At 40.7% G+C, this 27,803-nt stretch overlaps 1 protein-coding gene across 3 annotated transcripts in view; it reads left to right on the top strand.

The window, feature by feature from the left end:
• BABAM2 (BRISC and BRCA1 A complex member 2) overlaps nt 1-27,803 on the top strand; it is a 406,214-nt gene that overhangs the window by 133,492 nt on the left and 244,919 nt on the right. For all 3 annotated transcript variants that reach the window (XM_044261850.1, XM_044261851.1, XM_044261852.1), the window contains exon 6: nt 10,353-10,427. In XM_044261850.1, the coding sequence (XP_044117785.1) occupies nt 10,353-10,427 (75 nt within the window). The remainder of the gene's footprint in view (nt 1-10,352; nt 10,428-27,803) is intronic.

Genomic DNA, 27,803 nt, shown 5'->3' with positions numbered 1-27,803 from the left:
TGGAGTTATGTAATACAAAGTATTATTATTATCATTAGCCTTGTCTTGTAAATAGTTGAAGTGAATTATGGTAGGTAGGGGCTCCATAAATTCTAGGTCAGTGGTTGTTCCTGGATTATCTCTGAAAGTGCTGTTAATTGGAAAGTCCCTTATGTGAATTGGTAGAGGTTGGTGTCACTAAGATGCAGATAAGGAATGGAAAGCAAGGTGAAAGAAAAAGTTCCTATTCAAGAGGGAGAAAGTGGTGCTTATCTTTCCAGGACCAGTTCTGATGGAGTTCTGAGCCCGGGAGAGCAGACTGTAGGTTATCAGGAATGTAAGTGGAGAAAACAAAGTAAAGACAGTAGGTGTAGACGTTTTTGGAGAAAGGAGGAATAGTCATATTATCTGGAAGGGGCAGTGGGGTCCCATGATCACTCCCTACTAACCAGATGACATGTATCCGATGCCTTCCTGTGAGGACTGTGCCAGGTCCATGGTATTTGGTGGCTCAAGTAGATCTCCAGGCATTTGTGACTGTGAGCATCTAACTGAATGTGGGGATTAGTACTGATGGAGCAAGGTCTAAAGCTGTGCCGCCCAGCGTAAGAGCCACTACCGTACTTGCAAGGTTACTCCAAATTGACATCTACGCAAATGTAAAATACATACTAGAATTCCAAGAAGTCATACAAAAATGATCTCCTTACCAACTGTTATATTGTTTACATGTGGAGATGAGAATATTTTGGATATATTGGGATATAGTATTAAAAGTGATTTCACAGGATGCCTGGGTGGCTCAGTGGGTTAAGCCGCTGCCTTCGGTTCAGGTAATGATCTCAGGGTCCTGGGATCGAGCCCCGCATCGGACTCTCTGCTCGGCGGGGAGTCTGCTTCCTCCTCTCTCTCTGCCTGCCTCTCTGCCTACTTGTGATCTCTGTCTGTCAAATAAATAAATAAAATCTTTAAAAAAAAAAGTGATTTCACTTGTTTCTCTTACCTTTTTAAATGTGGCTATAAGAAAATATTAAACATCTTAAAGTACTCATGGATGTGCATACCACATTTGTGTGTTGTACCATCTTTCTCTTGGAGAGCACTGGTCCAGAAAGGTGGGAGAGGAGGGCCAGAGTGCTAAGAGAGGGATCAGAATATCTGAGGGACCCGGAAACATGGGGCTTCTTCCCGTCCCGCCACGAGGATGGAGTAGGTGTTCTGGCGATGCCTGTCAGCCTGCTGTGTGTAGTAGGACATCCCAGGGGCTTCTCTCATAATCCCTGTTGAATTGACGAAGCTTGGGAGTTATGGCCTAAAGGCATTTGACTTGTAGACTGGGGTAAACTTGCACTTGCTCCTTTGAAAAGGGTGTAGTGTGGTAGTCAGCTGTGTTACACACGCTTCTAGAACTGACAGATTTGTTTTTGTTGTTAACCACATGGAACTATTAGGAGTTGAACATGATTTAAAATAAATGAACCCATGATAGGGGCTCACAGTTTTGTTGTGTTCGCAATGGATTTGTTACACCGAATCTTGACCTGTACGCCAGTTGGCGTACTTAGGATCTTGCTAGCGGTAGTTTGTATCTCAGATTTTGACTTCATTCCTAAGAAGTAGTATGTGTGTGTACCTAATTTAGAGACCTTAAAGGTGAATATGATAGCTTTTCCAGTGTTATTGACATGTAAAAGGAATTTTGTTATTTTTATAAATAATAGTACCAGTAGGAAATTCAGGCTTCTTTAAGCAGCAGGGTGCATCGAGCGGAAAAGGTTTTATGGAGGCATGTGAAACACAAAGGAAATCCTTTCCATTTCCTTTGCCTGTACCTTACAGAGCATCGTCTGAAGAAGGACTGGAATCATGCCTTGTGCCACCCCGCCCCCTGCCCTGCCCCACCCCTGCTTCTGTTTGGGAGGCCACGTGTTTGTTCTGAAACCTTGGGTGCCCTGCTGCATTTCCTCCTTGGCCATGTAGATCTAGGGAGCACCCTTTACATAGATTTCTCAGCGTTGAAAGGGATCTACAAGGGTCTTTAAAGGACCAGATGCTTTCTTTCCATGTAGTAAGAGGAAAAAGGTGAAGGATCCGGTATATGAAGTGTGCTATCAGGAAAACTTCAGACTATTTTATGGCTTTGGGAGTGCGTACATATAACTTAAACCCCCCTGCTTCCTAAAAATGTTTCCTAGTTTTTCAATTATTTTCAGTGAATTTATGGTGCTGCTAACTCTCTTACTATAATGAAGCATGGGAGTAGTGTTGACTAGGTCAGAAGGCACAGAAGCCAAACACAGTTCTTGCCTGGGAATGTGGAGTTAGCACAGAGAAAGTGAGGCTGGTTTCCTTATGAGTAACCGGTGGGTCACATGTAAGTTTTTTCTCACGTTATCTAGTCAGAAGAATCAAGAGAGTGGTAGGTACAGAGGAAGGAAGACGAAGCAGAAAACGAGCAGAGATAAGACAAGGAGAAACTGTTGAGGGTATTCAAGTCTTTCGAACTGAGGCTGGGCTGTGTTTTTAGTCTTAGATTCCATGAGATACTGCATAGCGTTTTAAGAAATTATCTTTCTTTTGCTCAGGTAAGTTTGAAATGGAATTCTGTCACCTAAAATGCAGAGTCCTAACTCAGTTACTTCCAAAAGCGTGCGCTGAATATCCCTGTCAGAGTATCACATCATAGTATTTTGTTCGTCTACTCAGAGGAGACTTTAAGCTCCGTGAGGCCAGAGACTGTATTTTGTTTGTTTTACGATCTCCGTCACCTAACCTGGCACCTAGCACAGTAGGTGTTCAGTAAATATATGTTGAATGAATGAAGGATTGAGTATGTGAATTATGAACATCTCAATGTGTACACATTTAATTTGAAGATTCCCTTTTTAAAAGGTTTTATTTATTTGAGAGAGAGTGGATGTGAGCAGGGAGAGGGTCAGGAGGAGAGAGGGAGAGAGAGAGAATCTGAAGCAGACTCCACCCTCAACACGGTCCCTGATTCACCCTCACGACCTTGAAATCATGACCTGAGCTGAGATCAGGAGTAGGATGCTCAGCCAATTGAGCCACCCAGGCGCCCCTGCAAATTCCTTTTTAAAAGTTTTTGAGTGGGTAATGTATTGATATTGTTGAAAAATCAAAATCTGTTAAAATATATGAAGTGAAACGTCTCTCCCCCATCATTGTCTTGTGTCCACCCAAATCAGAGCCACCGTCCTTCTCCTCCTCCACCCCAGATGAGCACCGGTATAGCTTTTTTCTAGTGTACGTTTTCAGAGTTTCTATATGCACATAAAAGGAAATACAAATATATATATATTCCCCTCTTTCAATGCATATGGTAACGTATATTATATACCATGTTTGGCATCTTGCTTTTGACCTAACATAGCTTAGGGATTTTTTTTCCAAATATAGGGAGCTCCTTCATTCTTGTACCTGTCATTTTGCATGTGTTCAAGTATGTCTTATTATCAAGTAAGATAAATAACTAGAAGAGGAATTGTTAGATCAAAGATTTTGTGTGTTTATAATTTTAATCTCTAAAATGCTCTCTATAAAGTTCGTATTAATAATTTATTAATCTAGCAGCAATATATAAAAGTGATTATTTCTCCACAGTGTTGTCAACAGTGTATTAACATACTTGTAGATTTCTGTCAAGTTCCACTTTGCATAATGGCCTGGTAGCTTCTGGACTAACCTTTCTACACCTAACAACTCTAAGCTCTGGACAGAACATAATGACCTGTGCCTGAAGATGCCGGATGTGACTGAAAGTAGTTAGATATTGGATAGAAATTGATACTTGGTAGAGAGGAAGGCGGAGCTTACGGGACAAAACCAAAACATCAAATATACATGAAAGTAGAGGCCTAGAAGGAGAGGAGAGGAGAAAAAGAGGCAGCAGGGAAATCTTTGATGAAATAATGCCTTGATATTTCCAAATATGGTGAAAGACATAAATTTACAGATTCAAGAATCTCAACAAAGCCTAACCAAGAAAATGCAAGTCAGAATACTCAAAACCACACGTAAAGAGAAAATCTTAAGTGATCACAGAAAAATGACACTTTATCTGTAGGTGAGCAGTTATTTGAGTCAACACTGACTTGACATCAGAAACAGTGGAGGAGAGAGCACAGTGCAGTAATACCTTTAAAGTGCTGATTTCTTCTAGTCTGTTTGGTAAAAAAAAAACATATTCACTTTAGTTTTAATTTGTGTTCCTTTTTTTAATGAGTGAAGTTAAGCATTTTTTCATGTTTAAGAGTTATTTGCATTTATTTTCTATAAATTCATTGCCTGTTTTTCTCTTGGGTTTTTTAAATCTTTTTTTCATTAAGGGTAGTTAGCTTTTTGTGATAGGGTTGCACGTACATTTTCCTCTGTCAGTTGTCTTTTGACTTTGCTGATGGTAGTTTTTTCCCATCTACAAAATTTTTATACTCAGGCCATCAAATTTACCCATCATCCCCTTTATGGCTTCTGAATTTGGAGTCCTATTTGAAAGACATTCCCTGCTGCAAGGTTATAAAGGCATTCATCAGTGTTTTCTTCCTTATGGTTTCAATTTTGTACATTGAAACTCATAATCCACTTGGATTTTATTCTCATATATGCTCTGAAATGTGGATCTGACTTTATTCCTAGATGGCGATGCAGTTGTCTCACATCATCAATCATACACTAAATGTATTTGGCCCTATTTCTGGACTTACTATTCTGTTTATTGATTTAATACCAGTATTATCGTCCTGTATTTCTGTATCTTTATTATCCAGTATAGCTAACCCCCTCTCATTGCTTTGCTTCTCTGAAGTTTTCCTGGCTGGTATTAATTGTTTATTTTTCCACATGGTCTTATGACTTGGCTTTCTATGAGTTCCCACAAAGTAGAGAACCCCAAAGCCTAGATAGGTCCAATCTTCCTGAAATATCAGAGCACTTTGCTCTTTCTTGCATAGATTTTTCACAGGTTGTAACTTACAGGAGCACTATTTTGATTAATGGCTGACTTGCCCACCAGATGATAAGCCCCAAGAGGGCAGGGGCCATGTTTCTTTGACTCATTATATTTACAATGCCTTGCTTAGGGCCTGACAGACACATTTTAGGCTATTAATCCATACAAATGAAAAGGGTGAATGGATCTTAAGTCTTGAAGTTCACCTCTGATTCTTTATTGCTCTCTCAATGGCTGTTGTCAAGTTCCTTGACTGTTCTAGGACTAAGTTTTCTCATTTCTGAAATAAGTTTAAGGGAATTATATATATTAAACAGGGCTTTGGGATAATAAATAATGTAACATTAGAAAACATTTTGTAAAGTGTGAGATGTTGTGAAATCCTAGTTAGACTGACTTTGGCTTTCCTTTTCATATGTAATGGGTAATTACACATTTGCCAAGGAGTAGACTTGGGCTGTTGGTTGTCAGAGTCCACTTGAAGAATCACCCTTATCTGACTGTCACCCTATTAAAGTTGTAGTCGTTCTTGAGTGTTTCTTCACTTGTAGCTATCCAAGTGGTAGAAGCAGTCAGTTTCAGATGACAGCTTGTTTGTTGAGAAGAAAGTGAAATTTCCTTTTACCGAGCAACCTGGGTCTGGAACCCATTCTGCGAGCTGTCTACCTGTCAGTGCCGTCATGTGACACAGCTGCTGTTACCAGAAGAAAAGCTCAGACCTCATAAATTGCCAAAACTCAGAGTCTTGTTAGTTTAAGTTACTTGCCAATGTACTATAACTTGAAAAAAAGGAAGGATGCACATATTTATTGCTAAGCTGGGGAAATTGCCATTAAGGCAGTTGGCAGAATGGCTGACATTTTAACAGTCATAGGTCAGATAATTTTCTGCATCTATCCAAGAGAAGATTTGACCAAGGACTGACAAAAAAATCAAATTATTCTGTTCACTTGGCTGCATCTAAATGTCTCATTTTCAGCTTACAGGAAAGATTGCTATGGAAGCAATCTTTGACGTTACAACAGAGTGACCGTAAATTGCTTGAATAACTGTTGGAACTTCGAATATAAAAACACAGAAGAAGTCATCTGAGGTAGAACTCAGAATGGATTTTTCACTTATGTTTTGCTCCTTATGTAATTTATAGCTTAAGTTTTATATTAAGACATGTTTTAAATCAGCATTGACTTAGTTACCCAGAAGGAGATTACTTCCAGGTCACAAGGAAAATCAGTGGCAGAACTGAAAACCAAATTCTTGAGTCGTAGTTTTCAGTGTTTCCAACACTGTTAGAAACAAGTGCTAAGTTTTCTTTATTCTTTCACTGGCAAAATAAAGAATGTATAGTCAGCTGGAAAGTAGGAGATCAAAAAGCACTTTCTGTGGTTTCCAGAGCACCAAATTCCTTTCACAGCCTTAAGTTTCTTGTATTATGTCATCTGGTTGTATAAATCAGTCCATTGCTGATAAACACAAACTCCTATTAGTCCTTGGATCAACTTGCCTTTTATTATGAGTTTAGTTGTAGAAATCAGTCTTTTGCCAATAAACATAAATTTATATTAGTTTTAGGATCAACATTTTGAGAGGGGATAAAGTAGGGATTGTCTAAGTGTTTTTAAAGGAATGTTGGTCTAAAATAGCTGGTAGAATAAAAATATATTGTACAAACTAAAATAGGGCAAAAGAGCTAAAATGTAGTACATGGATCAAAATAACTAGCAGTTCACATGAGTCCAAGTGCTAAATATGTAATTATATTTCCCATTTCCTTATATGTACAAGGCTTGTTTTAATTTTTAAATCCCACATTTTACTCCTTTTATTGTTGCCAGAGGGGGGAAAAATGTAGAACAGCCATTGAGTCTAACATGAGAGTTTTGAGGTTGCCATTTTAATTCACCAATTGATGTTGTGTTCCAGTAGGTAGAAATGGCTGTTTATTGATTGTAGATGGTTTGTGTCTCTAAATTGAAAACGATGATGAATCGAGTTTGATTTATTATTGTCTATCCAACCAACTCCCTTCTGCAACCTCTTCTAATCCATTGGTACTTGTAAAAAAACCTTTTCTCAATATCCGCAAGAGTGACTTAACAAACATTCCATGTAGTTGTGGTCGTCATTTCGGTGTTTGCTACTGTTATGAGTGATTGTTGTACATCCTACAGCGGTTAGGAAAAGAGGGTTTCTGGGCCCCCTCTGATTGGTGTTAGTGCTTGTTTGCTCCTTCTTGAACATCTAGGCCTATATCTGTACCAACCCTTTTTACACTTGGTGTTCTCTTTGCCTGGGATGTTTTCCCTGCACATTCCACATGTTTTTTTTCCTCATCTCTTTCACATGTCTGCTCAGTTGTTGCCTTGACAGATTATTCTATAAAGGAGCTAAACTGTACCATTTGAGAGTTTTCAGCAAAGGAGGATCCTAATCTGACTGATGTATTGAAAGCGTTGCTGTGTCTACGGAGATGGGAACAAGCTTCCAGATGAAGCAGCTGGGGGTGATGGCAGCGGCCTAGGCTGGAGATAGCTGTGACTCGGATCAGGTGGTTGTGCTGTGGTGAGAAGTGGTTGGACTAAAGATCCATCATGCAGGTAGGATCGACAGGATTTGCCGCCACTTTGAGCGTAGGATGAGCAAGAAAGAGAGGAGTCAAGGATGCTTCTGAGGTTCTTGGCCTGAGGGATTGAAAGAATGGAATTGCCGTTTACTAAAAGGAAGACTATCAAAGGAAGGAAATCAGGAGTTTGGTTTCATTCATGGTGGTTGGATAAATGAAACAAGTTAAGGAAAGGTCTGGGCAGAGATAGAACATTTGGGAATTGTCAGCATATAAATGGTATTGAAAATCTTGCACCTAGATGAGATCACCTGGGAAATGTCAGGAAAGGGAGAGAGGAGGCTGAGCTGTGGTGGTGTTCAGGGGCTGGGGTGGCCGTAAGGAGGGCTAGTGAAGTCAAGTCAAACCAAGAGAGAGTGGGATCCTGGAAACCAAGGGGAGAATGTTCCAGGAAAGGAGAAATAATCAGCTATGTCAAAACACTACTGAGAGAACAAGTAATAAAATGAGCACTGAGAAGTGACTGTTGGATTTGGCTGTGGGGAGGTCATTGGTGACCTTGATAAGCTGCTGGGGTTGACTGGTGGGTTGGGGGATGGCTGACAGGAGAAGTTGCCAGAGAGAATAGTAAAAGAAGAAATAAAGACCAGTTCTTTAGAAGAGGTTGTATTGTGAAGTAGAACAGAGAAATGAGATGGGACCTGAAGAAAGGTAGGAAATTAAGAAAGACTTTTTATTTTATTTAAAAAATATTTTTTTGGTAAAGACTTTTTAAATGATGTTTGCATACTGATGGGAGTGAGTGAATAAAGGGAAAAATTGATTATATAGGAGGGAGAGTGGGGACAGTGGTTGGGAATTGTCTTCTTTGATGAATGTCCCTTCCTCTGTAGCATTGTACCAACACTCAGGGAAGACCCTTCTGTTCTTCCTGCACCCCCCAATTTCCCACTGGGCTGGATTCCCCTCTCATAAGCTCCCATATCATTCTGCAGTGATTTATGTTCCTATACTCACCTCTTTTAGTATATGAGCCCCATGCTTGGGTCCAAAGAATCACATTCAATAGGCAGTGTTAGTTGTAGAGTCCTCTCGGAGCTTAACAAAGCGCCCAAACCATACTTTTCTAGTAATCTTGGACTGTAATAGAATGTGAGAATTTTATGAGGCTCTTTCACAAGCCTTCTCCTCCCCCCTGCCGTGGTGAGCTGTTTGTAGATCCCTAGGTGGCTCAAGTAGCCCGCACGTGTTGGTGTGCCCAGGTCCTGTGACTCCTCCTGTTTCTTACCACGGGCATTTCTCGTGGCCCAGTGGCTTCTGTGAGTTACCTCAGTGTTGAGTCTGTCCATTCACTGCTCTCATTTCTGCTTTTCATGTCATGGGGTTAGGCTTGTGGCATTGAGGAAGTGCACTGTCCTTAGCCAGAGGTCGATGCAAGTTGAAAGATGTTGTGAGCAGTCAAACAACGAACCTCCGTGCAGATGGTAGTTACCAGTTTTATCTTTTGAGCTCAAGGTTTATATTTCTCTTTGCTTTTTTGGGGTTTTAGGTCGGAGTTTAAAAATGGCGGCCAGTTGTTAGGGTATTTGTAGAAAGGCGTGGTGATGGGTGTGGAATCTTCTCTAAGAGGTGTGTAGGTATGCTTATGTGCCTTTGTCCACCGAGCCAGAAAAAAATATTTGTAAATGCTGGCTGTGTTGAAGCATGTGTTGTAGGAGTTTGGGGTGCTTGTTTTTTTTTTTAAGGGGAGAAGGCAGTGGAGTTACTGGGAGCTCTTCAGTGTTCCCCAAATATAAAAATGATAGAGATCCACTCTTTAAAATAGTTCTGGATCATCCCCGAAGTTCTTTGTTCAAAAAGCATGCCCTAGGGAAACCCAGGGTGTCAGAATCCCAAGCTGAACTGCAGGCTTGGCTGTGAGAGAGGTTGGAAGGCCCAGGACCCCACCAGCTCTGCAACCTGCTCTGTGGCCTTTGCAGAGGTTCTTTGGAACCCCTGGGTGTGTGATGGCCCAACTGGAAGGCCCCTGCTCTACACTCTGACAAAGGTTTTTTAAAAGCACTGTGATGCCTTAGCCATGCCCAGCATAAACAAAACAAAACAGAACAAAACAACAAAAAAGCCTTGATGATTTCCCATCATAGTAAAATGAGAGGAAGATTTTTTTCTTTCACATGAGTTTTTTTTTTTCCTCTTTAAAAAGAACATAGAAGTTATTATTTAGGCTTAAATGTTTTAAATCTCTAAACCTCTGTACATCTTTTCTATGGAGACTAGTTCATAGAATTACTGAAAAATATTAGTTGGTGATAATGATGTTAATAGATTGTTCAAGAAATTAGAATCTTATTTGGGATACCTACTGATAGACTACTTTCTCTGGGCAGAAGTTTGACCTTTGTATGTACTTCCGGACACACTGTAAAGGATAGTGAGATATGTCAGTCGCCTGTGGGTTATAAATCTTACGGTCTGAGTGCTTTAGTAAAAAAGAAATGAATTAAAGGGAGAGGTCTGTCTCTATTGCTTAGATTTAAAAAAAAATCATGCATTCATGTATTCTTTTTACACTTAGAAAAACCAAAAAGGTAATATGACATTATAATTTTATTGCCCATTGAAAATGCAGATTTAAAAATTCTAATTATGCTTTTAGTAGCTAATAATTCAAGAATTCTTTTTGATCTTTCCCTGCTTTCCAACCTTCTTTTCTTGCTAATGTTAGGAAACCCAAATTGAAAATGCCTCCAGTTTGAACAGGTTGAACTTGTGGCCTTGGCTATAATTGTCACTTCACAATCAATTTCTTATTTTAATCTTATTATTATACCTTTTGTCCTACAGACTGGTGAATTTTCAGCTCGTTTCCTTTTGAAGTTGCCAGTGGATTTCAGCAATATTCCCACATACCTTCTCAAGGTAAAAATCCGTGCTCTCACATATGAGCTTTTAAATGTAATTATTTAAATGTAAATGAGCTTTTAAAGTAATTTAACTTTGAATATTTGTATGATTGGCTTGCCAGCATCTCTTTCAGGCAATGAATTTATTGAAAGTATTTATGATATGAAGATTCACTGAATTTGTTATTGAAAAACTAAAATAGTAGTCCTACAAGTAATTTCAAAACAAATTTTCCTTGTAAGGTAAAATCAGTGTACGTAAACTAAATTTGGGGGAAAGTCACTATTAGTAATCTTACTAGGAGGAAAGACTCTCGTGGAAATTACATAATAGGCATTCTGTCTGCTGTGCTAAAGGGCATCTCGTTTTCCTTATTTGTATCAGCAGTTCATCTCCGGCGCCTTCACAGCTGGTCTGTTGAGAATCTGTTCGGACCAGTGTGTATGGCGCTGTTTGAAATGTGATGCCGGCAAGCTGTGGCTGGGAGAGCAGCCACCTTGGGGCGGGGTGGGAAGATGCTCTGCACAGAGGAGGCACATTCCAGGTGACTAGGCTCCAGTTAGTGTGAAGGAAAACCACGTGGACCAGGGAGCAGGTTCTGAACGTGAGGCCTGGGTCCATCACAAATGAGGATTTTGGTTGTGATTTAAGCTACGGCTGGCTGTCTTCCGCCCTGTATTTCAACCTGTAGTCCTATAGCTTTAGTCTAATGTAAGAAAAGTTTCTGCCTTCCTATTTTGATGTTGTTTAGAGTGTCAGTGGTATTTATAATAACAGTCTAGAGAGAAGATAGAAACCTCATACAAGGGCACCTGGGTGGCTCAGTGGGTTAAGCCTCTGCCTTCCACTCAGGTGATGATCTCAGGGTCCTGGGATCGAGCCCTGCATCATGCTCTCTGCTCAGTGGGGAGCCTGCTTCCCCCCCACTCTCTCTGCTTGCCTCTCTGCCTACTTGGTGATCTCTGTCTGTCAAATAAACAAATAAAATCTTTTAAAAAAAAGAAACCTCGTACAAGTTTTCCTGTATGTTGTAGTAGTTACTCATAATATTAGATACTAATCTTATTTTTTTTTTTAAGATTTTATCTATTTGTTTGAGAGAGAGAAAGAGAGAGTGAGAGAGAGAGAATGAGCAGGGAGAGTGGCAGAGGGAGAGGGAGAAGCAGACTCCCCGTTCGTTGAGCGGGGAGCCCCATGCAGGGCTCCATCCCAGGACCTCAGGATCATGACTTGAGCCGAAAGCAGGCATTTAACCAACTGAGCCACCCAGGCGCCCCAGATATTAATCCTGATAATGAATGGAAGTATGGTCTGGTGGAATATAAACTATAGACTGTAGAAGAGATCCGGGAACACTTTTTCTTATACATTCCACTGAAGGTGGGGAAATTGTTTTCTTTTCCCTTAAGTAAAACATGGGATTTTGTGCCTCATTAAACTTTCATTTTTAGTTTCTGGTTGACTAGTTTTCCACTCCGTATCCAGGGGTTATGGAGTGCAACTGAGAATGGAAGTCAGCAATTTATGTTAGTTTCTCCACCCTCCTGTTGTGGAAAATATACATATGAGATCTGTGATTAACAAGCATAATTAATTTGGTTTTAGCAATTATTATGCTCTATTAGAGTGGCAAGCAGTCTCCTTGGTAACCCTTAGATCGCAGACTCATTGACCTCCGTGTATTCCAGTTAAACTCAATTTCAGTTCATTTAAAACCAAATTCAGTAGTATATAAAAGTACGTTGTTTGTATAATCACTTTAATCCATAAATTTACAGTTACAGTATCTTTGTTTTGATTCGTTGGGCCTTAGCAGTTTGAAAGGTTTGTCTTATTTGAACCTGCCTCTGCTCATTTTCTTGAAGGTCAAAGGAAAAAAAATCCTTCTTGGATTATAATCTAATTTTTTTCTCTTCAAATTCAAATTTCCATATTTTCTGTTCTAAGAGTTCTAACTTTATATTATTATGTCCTTACTCTCCTTGCTGGTCAGACAGGAAAAAAAGTGGAACCTATTTGGCAAAATAGGAAATTGTCCCCTCCCCACACACCCCAAAGTACGACGAAATGGCATTTCTACTGTAGGCAAAATGCCTACGTTGCAGCACTGATGTCTTTCTGCACCTTTAGTCTGTGCAGAGAGAGTAAAGCAACAAGGCAGACAAACAAACAAAAAAAGAAAGAACTGTTATATAGCACAAAACAACCAGGAAAAAAAATACCTGCATCCCTGAAGGAATCCAGAATACTTGTTGAAAATTTTAAGATCTAAGTTCCTAAAGTTGGTCGTATCATAACCATTTAACATTTGGCTGTACTACTCTGAAAACCAAGTTTGCCTTAGGAGCGAATTTACATGTTATTAACATGTGGATGCTTCTAATCTGATTATCAGGCTGCTATGGATAGTCTCAGTCCCAGAATAAACTCTTCAGATTCCTAGGATGAGGACACTGTTCGCCAGTTTCAGTGTAGTTTTACGTTGCCTTCCCAAAGAAATGAAAGGTGAAGTAGAATAGCAGGGAGTTTGACCGCATCCTGATTTGCTACAGTGACGGCATTATGCCACCGTGAAGCCACTAACAAGTTTACATTTCCAAGCATACGTCTTTTACCCACTAATAGAATTTTTTGATGTTAGAATGACAAAGTCACTTAGTATTCAGTAATAGGATCTTGCTTAATACTACGCTTTAGGCATATATGATTCTTACATGGGATGGAGTGAGTTTATTCTGAAAATAGGTCCTGACTTCAGTGTCTAAATTTTATTCTTAGACGAGGTAAGTCAGTAGGTTAGATAAATCATTTACGTAAGAACTCAGTCAGTAAAACAAAAAAAATAACTTCTGTATTAGTTAGGATTCTTTATTTGTGGGTGGTAGAAATCCAGCACAAACTACTCTAAATGAAACGGAAAATGTAGCTCAAATCCTCTCTTTCCATAGTCCATATAGCAGGAAACGGTTCCCACGTTGAATGGTCTACAGATAGGCATTGATCAGCTTTCCCGGGTCTGTCCCACTTGGGCCAGGTCTGCATCCTTGCCCTTCTCAACTGGTAGGTTCATGTTGAGAAGTTGTGATCCCCAGGATAAAGGGGGGATTACTGAAAGGGCAAAAGTGTAAGATTCACTACAGTTACTAAAGCAGAGAAAGATTGTTTTTTTCTTAAAGAACTAGTCATGAGGCTGAATCATATGTCATTAGAAGATGCTGCCCTTGATTTTCTTCAGGATATGGTAAAAATTGACTTATATATATTCTTGTTTTTATTCTTATTCTGAGAATTATTAAACCTGAGTATATGATGCTGGGAAAGCCTTATTTATTTATTTTTTTACTTCAGGAAAAGCATACTCTGTAGTGAGATAACTAAGGAAAAGTTCTAGTTGTCTACTAAAATTTATCATCTGAGCAAGAAGTACTCAGAAACTCAGAATATAGTGTTTTGGGGAGAGGAATAGCTTAACTTATAAACATGGTATGTGTATGAAGTAGCCTCTTAAAATAATAAGCCAGTTTATTTAGAATATAGTCAAAATTTTATAGTTAGGACCCCTGTCGGTAGCATCATACAGAAATATCCAGGAAAATTGCAGCGTCTCACTGCACAAGAGGGCAAAATAGTAATCATTTCCTGCTGATAGTAGATGTCACAAACATAACCTTTAAAAAATACCACTTTTATTTGTTTGATAAAACTATATTGTTTATATAATTGTCTTGGTCCAACTGCTCTAACAAAAAACACACCATAGACTGGGCAGCTTAAACAACACATATTTATTTCCCATATTTCTGAAAGCTGGGACGTCTCAGATCATCAGTGGATTCACTGGTGTGACTAGGTTGTAGACAGCCATTTCCTTGCTGTATCCTCACGTGGCCAAGAGAGAGATCTTCTCTCTCAAATCTCTTCTTAAAATGCTGCCAGTCCCATCACGAGGGCTCCAGTCACAAGACCTGGTTACTTCCCAAAGGCCCCTCCTCCAAATACTGTCGCCTTGGGGATTAAGGATCATAATATGCATTCTGGGGGGGATATTAAGATTTTATTTATTTGAGAGAGTGAAAAAGAGTACAAGGTGGGAGAGGGGCACAGGGAGAGGTAGGCTCTCCGCTGAGCAAGAAACCCAATGTGGGGCTCGATCCCAGGACCCTGAGATCATGACCTGAGCCGAAGGCAGGCGCTTAACTGACTGAGTCACTCAGGCACCCCTAAAAATCCATTTATAGAAGTAGTCTGAGGGTGCCTGTGTGGCTCAGTGGGTTAAGCCACTGCCTTCGTCTCAGGTGATGATCTCAGGATCCTGGGATCGAGTCCCGCATCGGGCTCTCTGCTCAGCAGGAAGCCTGCTTCCCTTCCTCTCTCTCTGCCTGCCTCTCTGCCTACTTGTGATCTCTCTCTGTCAAATAAATAAATAAAAATCTTAAAAAAAAAAAAAAAGAAGTATTCTGATAGTTGATAGTTGCTATCGTTTCCTCAGACTTGGTACCTTGGCACCCTAGCCCAGTCTAGAGGTAGGACCGTAACTAGTTTACTATGACTGAAGAACTTGGACTTCTAGTTTCTATGGGAATCTTCTTGGCATCGTTTCACTTCATGTGGTCTGAAGGACCACTGGCTGCAGGTTAGTCCCCCTGTGGTGTCTGAATCATGACTCAGTATGGAAATGAATTGAAAGTGAAAAAGCTCAAGTTGGCCATCTGGGTCAGGAGGTGAGGTTCTCCGCCTTCTTATCCTTCCTCAGAAGCCGCCGTGGCTACACTGGTCAGGCAGGGCACACTCAGGGCAGGGTCTTGGCACACAGGTCCTTGTGTCAAACAGAGGCAGAAGACAGGGATTAAGGTCCAGTTATCCGGATAGGTTCAGGGGCCCAGGACAGGCAGAGAGTGTCAGGGAGATATCCAGAGTGGAATCATACATGGCCTAAGAAGGTCATTAACCTGGATGAGCACGTCTAAGACGACTTGGGTGCTGAGGTTATCCTGTGTAGGAGCTGCCTCCCAGGTTACACGGGCGTTGACAGCTGCAGCTACTCAGGGGGTCGGGCAGGTCAGGAGAAGGAGGGCATCTGGCTGGATGAACTAGGGCAGGGGGTGGGGAGAGCTGCAGGGAGCCAGCAGCCAGGAGCTTCAGCTAGAGCAGCCGTTGCTCCACACCTGCCCAGCTGCGGCCCACGTGACAGTAGGGCCCTCGTGGTGCCACGTTTGCAGATGTCACTTAAGGGAGCCTGCAATCTCAGGGTTTTTTCATATGAAAAGATAGCTGCTTTTGAAAAGATGGCCATGGGTACATATTTTTTTATAACTCTGCTGGCCAAACAATGCCCCCATGTGCTGGCCAGGGCAGCCTGGTAAGCCAGGTGGGCTGCGGAAGGGTGTTCTGAAGACTGTCTCAGGCAGGTAAGGTACAACTCCCCCCAGCCCAGGGTGGGCACTGATGGCTGAGCTGTGAGACCTGTGGGTGGGTTGACTCTGCATTTTGCCTTCCGACGTGCAGATGCTGATTTGGAACTGGGGAACCATTCTGTATTTGTCAGTGTTCTCAGGAGCAACAGAAAAAAGTCAATTCTATAGAAGAGGAGATTTCTTACAATACTGATTGCCAAGGTTATGGCAGCTGAGAAGTCCACAGTGTGCCCTTCGCAGGCTAGAGAACCAGGACTGTTTTAACTACAGGAGGCACTGGTGTAAGGCATGGAGTGTGAAGGCGAGAGAACCTGGAGTTCTGTTGTTCAGGGGCAGAGAAAACAGACTTCCTGCTCAAGGGAGGAGAAGGAAAAAGGTAGAAGAGGAGCGGGGCGGAGAGAATTCATCCTCAACCTTTTGTTCTGTTTGGGCCCTCAAGGAGTGGTTGATGCCCATCCCCATTGGTGATTTTCTTTCCTCAGTCTGGGGATTCAAATACTAATCTCTTCCTGAAATACCCTCAAAGGAACAACCAGAGATCACGTTTTACCAGCTAGCTGGGCGTTGCTTAGTCCTGACAAGTCGAAACAAAGCTAACCACCACATACACATTCTGTTCATAAGGCTGGTGAATTCATGGCTGGAGCCACTAACTGAAACACAGCTCATGTGTAATTTCATGCAGAAAGCAGCTCAGGCCTAGATTTTTGGGTGTTCTAGGACATAGAAAGTATATTTTAAAATTTTCTCCTGAGGTGTGTATTGTGTTTTCCTTTGGGAGGTGTGACACCCCAGAATTCTGTTACATGTTTATTGGCTACTTTTCCACCTTGATTGCTGTCGTATTAAGAGATAGAGATTCATATGAAGTGGCTTCGTTCCCTGAGATTATTTTAGAAGTCTGTGGAACCAAAGTAAATTTGGGGAGATTGCATCTATTCTGCATGGTCTTGTCTGGGGGGAACCTGTAACAGTCGGCCCCAAGTGCCAAGGGTGCTGGGTTCCATTTAACTCTGGACGATGCCCATTAATTTTCATCAGTGGTTCGAGTGTTGGGCTGCACTGATACCCTGGCCCTACCTCGGGTCAATGAAATTGGAATCTTTGGCAGTAAAAGCCCAAATAGTCTGATATTTTAAAAGTTCCCCAGGTAATTCTGATGTGCACCTGGGTTTAAGAACTGCTGCTCTAAGTAGAAGCTATGGATTTCTGCTTTGGCTCGATAAACTTGGATGTAAATGGATTTACTGGCTCAGTGATGGCGTGACTGCAACCGCTGTAGCACCTCCGGCCTCATTTATTAAGGGGCTGCCCGTGCTGAGCTTAGAAGGGTGGGAGTGGGGAAAGGGGACTCTTGGTATTGAATACATACTGTTTGTAGGAACTGGACTGGATGCTTTGTATACGTTATTTCCTTCAATATTCTCAATAGCTCTGCAACGTAATTTTTTCTTTCCGTGTTTTTAGAGGACGACTCTGGAGGCACCGTGATGTAAGGGATCCAGGTAGCGATTTGTGGAGCTGGGATTTGGAGGCAGATTCCTTGGCTCGAAAGCCAGTGGTCTTTCCAGCACATCACACCACAGCGGGAAACACTCTGTATTGCTAGATTAGAATCGAGAGTGGGAGGCTAGGGCTCCTTAGATCTGTCCTGAAGTAGAAAGAAGAAACAAGATTGAGGAAGGACACTCAAGTGAGAGCTGCAGTGATCTGTTTTCCAAGGCAAATCTATCCGGAGTGTTTTTCACAGGTGACGTGGTGATGTGCTCTGGGAGCCCTGGAAGGGGTAGGACAAAGGAGGAAGATGACATGGGTGTCAAGAAGGTGGTCAGAACGGAATCAAGGGGGTGACAGTGGCAAAGAGGTAAAGGCAATGTGGGGGAGCTGAAGACGGCCTTTTGTGGTGTGTAATTCTCAGTCAGGATGGCTGGAAATGTGAAGGGATGCCGAAACTCCCTGCCACTGTGGGAGAGCTAATTGTGTTCATACATGAGTCATTTTGTTTTAGCTGGAGTGAGGAGGTCGGTTCGACTAGGAAACGGGGATGGCACTGGGGCAGTTAGAGGCTGAGAAGTTAGTGTGGGGGCAGAGATGGGATCCAGACCCTTCTTGTCTTTCCATGATTTACACTGTAGAGTGATGTTGGGGGAGAATCTTAGTGTGACCCAGTGGATGACAGAAGGAGAACCTTGGACTGAGGTAGCTCCAAAATCCCCCTTCCCTCCACCCCAGTACTTTTAGCTGTTTATAACTGCAACAGAGTGTACAGAACAGGCTTGTTTTCATCCTTCCTATCTGTCTGTCTGCCTTTGTATGTATATAAGTATCTAATTATCCATCCATCCATCCATCCATTTCCTAACCCTGACCCTGACCCTGACCATATTGGCTTGACTTGGTGCTTCACTGCAGTACTACTGTGTGGAAGTATCGATTTTGATGTATTGATTTTGGATTTAAAGCGATCCTGTAATCTGCTGAGGATTAGACAGGCAAAAAAGAAAAAAAGAAAGAAAAAAAAAGGAATATAAGGATAATTGTAGACCTTTAAAAATGTACAGATTGTTATGGGTTGGAATGGTTAGAGAAACCTTTGTGACCAAGTTTAGGCAAAAACTAGACCCCTAAAGAGGCATAGCTTTTGAAGACTGGAAAAGGAAGAGGGACAGCTAAGGTGTGGCTGATTGAGTCATTCGTGGTGGGACTGTGGGCATACTGGATTCAGGGCGCAGGGAGTAATCTAGACTGGAAAAGAAATTTCTTGCAGAGAATAATGAGAGAGAAAGCTGGAAAGATGAGTTGGAAAGATCTCGAGTGCTTGAAGAATGATTTCAGACTTCATTAAGCAGGTAGTCTTAATCTCTTCACACCTGGATTATCATGGTAATAGTTTCCTATTTCATTTCCTTGGCTTCCCGCCCTCCCTTGTCCAATTTCTCTGCAGTATTACTGCTAGAGTAGTCTCCTTTAATCTTCTCTTGAAACATATAATGGTTTCTTCTTGGATCCCGCTTCCAGAGCCTACGTATCCTTGCATGCAGTGCTGTTTTCTACTGTTCCCCAACCTGTGCTAGTGATCTGAAATGGGCAGTTGTCCTCATTGTCCCGCCAATACTGTGAGAATTCCCAGTGCTGTCACTTTGCTTAGGTTCCCCCTCACAGCTCTGAAACCCCTACTCTTTAATCTTTTCCTAGAGAATTTACTTACTTGACATAAGAATGTAGTGAAGCCCAAAGAAGTTCCAGTTACTTGCCCAAGACCATTAAGTATTTACTTGCAGCTGTTGACAGAATATCTAGTCTTAATTATTGGCCTGGGACCAGAGAGGAGCTAAGTGATGGAAGTGGAGAAGAAGGGGATCATGAAACCAAAGTGAAGAAGTATTAAGTGTAATATACAGCTATTGGGAGAGCCACGGCCTGAACTTGGAGGACCCAATGGAAGAGAGTTGTCATCTAGGTAGAAGGACTTCAGGAGCACAGTTGTGTAAGCTAAAGATTTTAAAATTTTATTGAAGAAGGCAATGGTTAAATGCCATTGAATGAGCAAGAATAGACTGGGGAGGGGAGGGGAAACATTTGACTTGGCTAGAGCCATAGGGATGGTGAGAATAGGAAACATTTCTGTGTAATGGCCAGGGAGAGACCAGATTGTTGGTGTTCATGAGGACATAGGTGAGGAGAAAATGGACTCAGTGGGTATTTGACAAAATGAGTTGTGGAAATGGGATGGAACCTTGAAAAACTGAAATGATTAAATGAAATTGTTAAGAAGAACAATGGAGATGATAGCACACTGGCCAGAAAGAGTCATAGAGAAGGCTTTTCAAGAAATAGCTTTAATTCGTGACAGGCTTGAATATGATAATCTTACTGGTGTTCCGTCTTTGAAAAGTTTAAAGGGACTGTTGCTGGGGAAACCCATTTTAAGTGTTCTGGTTCTTTCATATAGTCAGGGAAAAGAGGTAGTGATGTGTGTGTGACAGTCACATTTTGTGAGTTATCATCAAAGATTGAGTTTTAGTAAATTTGCAGTTCTGAAATTTCTCATTCTTCTCACCTTCCCTTAGGAACGGGGGAAGATTTTGTGTTCTCTGAACCCAGAAAAAGAGAATTAGGCTGATGAATTTCCTTGGATTTTTTTTTTTTTGGATGAATTTTTGCATTGTCCTTTATTATTTGGAATTGTTTGGAAGTCCACTTAGTTTTTCATATTTGCTGGGAAGGAAACTGATAATCTCCCCCCAAATATTCTTTTTATTTGACATCCAGCCTCTAGTTTGGGTGATAATATATTGATTAAAGTCATTTCTCAGCACGCATAAGATAGCAAACATTAAAAAACTTTCTGATCCTGACAAATGACTATAAATTCGAGGACTGACCTCACAAAAATTTTTCTCTAAACCACAGATTAAATGATGCCTCAGATTTTGAGAACTTTAGTTTAGGGAATTTTTTGGATCCAAAAAAGTCACTCTTTTAGAAATAAAGATTGCTTTAACTCATTCTTGTGAAATCTGGTTTTAAAGCAAAACAGTTGTCTGCTGCTTGAAAGACCATAAAGAATTCACGGGGAACCCTCATCTTATCTCAAAGGAAATCGTTTCTGTCTAGTCAAATAGGAATGGGCATACTTTCATAAAAGGGGGAGTGCGTACCTGGAAGAAAGTGCTGTTAAAGTAGGGTGCTGTGTATTCTCCTAAGAAGTCAGATTGATGCTAACCTTGAGCCAAATTTAGCATTTAAGACTTAATCACAAAGGGAGCAGTGAGATGGTCTGAAAACTTACTCTGCAGGGAACTTCCCTTTCTTCCTTCCCAAAGAAGGGCGGGGGGTGCTGGCTGCTTTCGTTCATTGTCCTTGTTGCACCTCCCTCCTCCAGAGAGTGAAGCAGGGCTTAGAGAAAAATACACTCTAAATCAGGGGCCCCAGACGTCTTCTCTAAAGGGCAAGATAGTAAAATTTTCGGCTTGCAGGCCATATGGTCTCTTTCACAACTACTCAGTTCTGCTGTCACAGCATGAAAGCAGCTACAGACAATATGTGAATGAATGAGTGTGGCTGGGTTCCAATAAAACTTTATTTTCAAAAACAGGCACCGGGCTGGGTTTGGGCCCTTGGCAGTTGTTTGCCAATCCCTTTTCTAGACGATGGAGGGGACTGTTTCTTCACAAGCACTGGGGACAGCATGGAAAGATAAGTAAAGGGATTTGGTTCAGTGAGGATGAGTAGCTTTTAATACTGTGGTCTCTTCGTGTGTATTTTGCTAGTGTCCTCAGCATGATTGAAGACCCTCTCCCTCTTTTCCTTCTTCTCTGTTTCCTTCCTTGTTTTCTTCCTTCCTTTGTTCCATCTTCTCTTTTATTTTTAAATAATCTGTTCATAACATATAATTTACTAACCTCTCTTTCAAGTCTTAAAGTCCCTGCTAAAACATGATCAGGCTATGCACACCCACCAAATTTGGGGGAATATTAATGAGATAATGTATAAAGTGGTACTTAATGTATGTATGAGTTTGGAGTAGATACAGAATAGAAGTGGTTTTGATTTTATCGAGTCATTTCATTTGTATTTCAAAGTATCAAATTTATTGTGGACTAGGAAGAAAGTAAGTATTCCACTGAAAGTAGGATAAATTATATTTGTGGCTTCTCTTTTCCCCATCTGGAATTGAAAACACAAATTTACCCCTGCCCCAGATTTCTAGATATAATTTGTCGTAATTTTGACAACCACAGGTAGCTTCTGTGAATTTTCTTTCTTTTTGGATGTCCTTTTATAGTTTTACTTTGCCTTTATTTTTTTTTAATTTTTTATTTTTTATAAACATATATTTTTATCCCCAGGAGTACAGGTCTGTGAATCGCCAGGTTTACACACTTCACAGCACTCACCAAAGCACATACCCTCCCCAATGTCCATAACCCCACCCCCCTTCTCCCAATACTTTGCCTTTATTTTTTATGGTGTGCTCGTGTTTTTGTTTTCTAAATTAGAATTGTAGAATATAGTTGTATCTCCAAGGATCATCAGTCGACCTGCTCTGCTCCCTTGTCCCCGTATGTGGTGCCAATCCTTCAAATACAGTCTCTTCTGCCACAGTGCTTTAGTACCATGAATTGGCAGATGATTGGTAGTGGAAGCATGTCAGTCTAATACAAAAATTGCCATGGTTTTTGGTTGACTTTTCCCATCAGGTTACTATTTTGACCACTAGATAACAGCCGCTGAATCCAAAATATCGACGAATATAGCAAGCTCTGGAGTAATGTGGTGTTGCACACAAGGTCTATTCACTCCATGTCCTTCCATTTGGGCTTAGTTTTGCCATACACCTTGTATTTATGTACATGTTGCGTGGTTTCCCCTGATCTTTATGAAAAGAAACAAACTCAAGACAGTGAGCCACAGCTGTCCCTCTCTGGTGTCATTATATTTTGTCCCAAGCCTGCTTCTCCACTGTAGCTTGTGATGATGTCCCCCCACTCTTTCCTGTAACTCAGCAGCCCAGCCTTCCCTTGTAGTCCCTTTCATTAAGTTATCTTTGCATTTTCAGGGGTCTTATATTTACTGCAGTAATTCCTTATTCTTTAGGAACATGGCATGATGTTTTAAGTATGTCAGTATTTTTTAACTGGAGTTGGTTTTTGTCAATGCTGTGGTTACAAAGTTACACAGGTAACTGTAAAGTAAAGTTTAACTTTACTATATTTTTCTCCTCAACCTCTTACTCTTTATATGTAATTTACTAGAATACAGGTTTATATTTTTTAAAGGAATGAATATATCATGTTGTAGCAGAATCACTTGTATTTTCACCTAGAGATCTCTTCTATATAGGCTAGGCATTTACACTTTCAGTATATATTGTAAGTTCTAAATCCTTCTCTATCCTCATGCTTCTCTTCAGGAAATGTTCCAGATTGCCAGCATCTCTCTTAAACTGTGGTGCCCAGAAATAAGCACAAAATTTCAGATAGGATTGATCAGGCCAGTGTTCCATTAGAATTCTTCACCATTGGTTAGTATTTATCGAGTTTGTAAAAAACCCAGACATTTTTGTTTTGTTCATCCTGTTTTATATGCAGTTTTTTTTTTTTAAGGTAACGTATAGACTCATTCCATCACGTGTTTTTGAATTTGCCTGGATATGGGGGAGGTGTCCCCGCCTTTAACCACATCGGCACCATGTAGCACAGGGATTATGGGGTGTGACCGTTACAGGTGACCATTTTTAAATCTGGAGTTGCTTTTCTCTAGGACGGATTTTTCTCTACTCACATCATAAAGGTACCGCCTGGCGTCTGAAGGAGTCGGTTTATCGTTGTCACCTGTCCTCGTGAATCCATTTTCGTCAATCAGCAGCCTTCAGAATAGAAGTAAAGTCTGGTTAGGGGCATAGGATGACTTCATAGGCAACAGTAATGCAATTCATAGTGATTTAACTACTACAGGAGAAGTACAAGGTTTTTTTAGTGAGATGGTGAGGGATCACCACATCTCATTAGGAAAGAGGTGACATTTGGGGTGAGCCCTGAAAGATTGTTAGTATTGATAGAAGCTGGAGACTGATTTCAGCTCACAACAGTAGCACATTGGGAGAAAAACAGAGCAGCCCAGTTTGTCTGAGTCCTGGAACATGTGTCCAAAGTTGTGGGAGATAAGTAAGGAAAGGCATTTAAAAGATACAGTGATTTAAAGCCTCTGCCTTCAGCTCAGGTCATGACCTCAGAGTCCTGGGACCCGAATAGAGCTCTCCACTCAGCAGGGAGCCTGCTTCCCTTCCTCTCTGTCTGCCTCTCTGCCTACTTGTGATCTCTGTCTGTCAAATAAATAAATAAATAATCTTAAAAATAAATAAAGATACAGTGATACAGATAGAGCCTTAAATTTAAATTCAGCTGAGGAGTTTAATGGTTGTTTTTCGTAGTAATGTGATTGGAATTGTATTTAGGAAGAGAAATCTGCCAGGAGATAATATATAACATGACTGGGAAAAGGGGCTGATAAGGTCCAAAGGATTTGAAACAGTATTAAAGCTCCCGGTGACCCATGTTTCAACTTGATGAAGTTTTTACATGTGTAGCTGAAGTGCTTGCTCACCCAGCTCAGTGATCCACCTGGATGATTGAGAGAGAGGAAAGTGGGAAGTCGGAACCTTCCAGTCAGTGCTACCCAAAGTGTATCTCTTTTGGTTCATGGTAAGTACAGAATCAAAAGTCTTTAGAAACATTTAAAGCAGTTCGACAGAATAATCATATGTCTGTTATCTTGTAATGATAAAAATATTGGGTTTGCATTTTGATGTCTTAAAATTTTTTCTTTTCCTAATAACTCATTTTTAATGTTTTGTATAAAGCCATCAATCTGTGAAGGATTAGGAAAAACAAAACAAAACAAATGAAAACTGCTCTTTCTCTGTACGTAGTTTGAGAAGCCTTGTTCTAGCCCACACTCTTGTCTTCTTTGGCCCCTGCCAGCCATTGCCTTCCCTATCCTGAGACACAACAGTCTTTTAAGTATCCTTGGAGTTTTTCGGTCTTGTCCTTTTTGCTGAGCTGGGTTTTGTATTCACTGTTTTTTTTTGTGTGTGTGTGATTTTTAAAAATGTTAGTCACCATACAGTATGTCATTAGTTTTAGATGTAGTGTTCCGTGATTCATTGTGTGTAACACCCAGTGCTCCATGCAATATGAACCCTCCTTCATACCCGTCACTGTGCTAGTCCATACCCCCACCCCTCCCCTCTAAAACCCTCAGTTTGTTTCTCAGAGTCCATAGTGTCTCATGGTTCATCTCCCCCTTGGATTTTCTCCCCTTCATTTTTCCCTTCCTTCTCCTAATGTCCTCCATGCTGTGCCGTATGCTCCACAAGTAAGTGAAACCATTTGATAATTGACTTTCTCTGCTTATTTCACTAGCATAATCTCCTCCAGTTCCATCCATGTTGATGCAAAAGTTGGGTATTCATCCCATCTTTTTTTTTTTTTTTTTAAAGATTTATTTATTTATTTATTTGACAGAGAGAGATCACAAGTAGGCAGAGAGGCAGGCAGAGAGAGAGAGAGGAGGAAGCAGGCTCCCCGCTGAGCAGAGAGCCCGACGCGGGACTCGATCCCAGGACCCTGAGACCGTGACCCGAGCCGAAGGCAGCGGCCCAACCCACTGAGCCACCCAGGCGCCCAAGGGTATTCATCCCTTCTGATGGCTGCGTAATATTCCATTGTATATATGGATGGACCACATCTTCTTTATCTGTTTGTTGAAGGGCATCTTGGTGCTTTCACTGGTACCCAGCCTTCTTCTCCCCCTTTTCTCATTATAAATGCATTCCCAGATTTGGAGTAGAAGAAGGAACCTGTAGCCCTCAATCAGAATGATACTTACTATAGACTTGGAAAACAGGGATTTTTTTCTTTTATAATATATTTTAAACAGATTTTAACAGCATACTTATATTTTGATGTAGTTTCATGATAAAATAATGTCACAATGATTCCCATCCTCTTTCTCACATTTTTTGAGGACCCATTTCCTTTCTTGAATCCATTAGCTGCAGCTATGCTTTTACATTCTGACCATATTGTTGGAAGGGGTGACACCCAGAAATCAGGTTGGTGCCAGTCTGTTCCAGGGTTGCTTTTGAAAGGTTTTGGCTCTCTTGGAGCAGGATAAGATGATGATTTAGGTTTTTCCAGCTTTGTACTAACTCTAAAAGTAGTCTACAATGCCCCGAATATCTGTTCAATATATGGATACTTAATATACTTCTTAAAAAAAAGATTTTATTTATTTACTTGGCAGAGACAGAAAGCACAAGTAGGCAGAGCAGCAGGCAGAGATAGAGGGAGAAGCAAGCTCTCCATTGAGCAGGGACCCTCGATGCGGGATTCAGTCCCAGGACCTTGGGATCATGACCTGAGCTGAAGGCAGCCCTTAACCAACTGAGCCACCCAGATGCCCTACTTCATACACTTTAACATAAAATCCTGGAATACTGATGGTGATGGTATTCTTAATATCTGTTAGACCAGAGCTTCACAAAGTGTGGTCTTGGCACTCGGGTATCTCTAAGACCCTTTAGAGGGTCCATAAAGTAAAAACTGAGAATTTTTAAAAAAAGATTTTTATTTATTTATTTGACAGAGAGAAGGAGAGAACACGAGCAGGGAGAGCAGTAAAGGGAGAGGGAGAAGCAGGCTCCCCACTGAGTAGGGAGCCTGATGTGGGACTTGACCCCAGGACCCTGGGATTCTGACTTGAGCTACAGGCAGAAGCTTAACCAACTGAGCCACTCAGGTGCTCCTAAATTGAGAAATTTTTACTTAATTAGCGAATAGTGGAGTTTTTAGAGGCTACATGGTATGTTAGTATGTCATCATTACTCTAATGGCCAATGGCATGTTTGTTTGTGCATCCTGATAGTTTAGAAATTTCTCAGTTTTATCAAAGTATGTTCAAGAATAAATGGATAACTTGGATAGTCTCACAGCTATCATAATTAAAGAGTTAAATACCTTCCCGTAAAGGGAATTCCAGGCACAGACGAATTCATTAGTAAGTTTTACCAATCATTTAAGGAAGAAATAATATAAAATTATACACATATTCTTTCTGGAAAATCAAAAAGGAGAGAATACTTACCTGACCAATTCAGTGAGGACAGCATTGCCTTACACAAAATGCAGACAATTATAAGAGTACTACAGATGATTCCCTTTCATGAATATAGATGTAAAATTCAAAAGGAAATCTTAACAAATTCCATACAATATTATATTGCAAGGATGATACATCATGATGAAATGGGGCTTATCGCAGGGATGGAAGGTAGACTGAATATTAAAAATCAGTATCATTCACCATACTAACAAACTAAAAAGAAAGATCACATGATCGTCTTAATAGATACAGAAAAAGATTTGATGCTTAATAAAAACTCTCAGCAAATTAGAACTGGAAAGGGACTTCCTCAACATCATTCAGTGCATCTGTGAAAATCCTACGGCTAGTATCATACTTAATGATAAAGGATCAGATGCTTTCTCCCTAAGGTTAATAACTGGTAGGTTAGTAGATGTTTACTTTCTTCAGTTCTATTAAATACTAGAGGTTCTGGCCAGTGCAATAAGGCAAGAAAAAGGAATAAGAGGCACTCTGTGTTGAAAGGAAGAAGGAAAAATGTTTTTATTCACAGGTGGAATGATTATTTATATAGAAAAGCCCAAGGAATCTACAGAAAAGCCGTGGTACATAACAAGTGAATTTTTAAAAAAAGAGAGTTTATTTATTTATTCTAGAGAGAGTACACATGCTGTAGAGAGCACAAGCAGGGGGAGGGACAGAGAGAGAGGGAGAAGCAAGCTCCGTGCTCAGCAGGGAGGAGGGAGGGCTTGATCTCAGGGTCCCAGAATCAGTACTGAGCCAAAGGCAGATGTTTAACCACTTGAGCCACCCAGGTACCCCAATAAGTGAATTTTTTAAAGTTGTGGGATACAAGATCAATATACAAAAAATCAGTTGTATTTTTATATGCTAACAACAAATAATTTGTAGTTGGAATTTAAAAAATATTATTTATAATAGCATCATAAATTGGAAATACTTAGGGATAAATCAAAAGATATGAAAGACCTATGTGCTAATAAGTCAGTCAGAAAAAGACAAATACTATGTGATTTCACTCATGTGGAATTAAATAAAACCAGATGAATGTAGAGGAAGGGGGAAAAAAAAGGGAGAGAGGGAAGCAAACCATAAAAGGCTCTTAACTCTAAAGAACAAACAGAGGGTTGATGGAGGGAGGTGGGTGGTGGTTGGGCTAAATGGGTAATGGGTAATGAGGAGGGCACTTGTTTTGATGAACACTGGGTGTTGTATTTAAACGATGAATCACTAAACTCTACACCTGAAACCAATTTTACCATATATGTTAACTAACTAGAATTTAAATAAAAACTTGAAATAAAAA

Source organism: Neovison vison, chromosome 8 (assembly GCF_020171115.1).
Source record: "Neovison vison isolate M4711 chromosome 8, ASM_NN_V1, whole genome shotgun sequence".
Taxonomy (NCBI): Eukaryota; Metazoa; Chordata; class Mammalia; order Carnivora; family Mustelidae; genus Neogale; species Neogale vison.
Note: the sequence above shows the minus strand (reverse complement) of the source record. Positions and strands in the feature narration are given on the sequence as shown.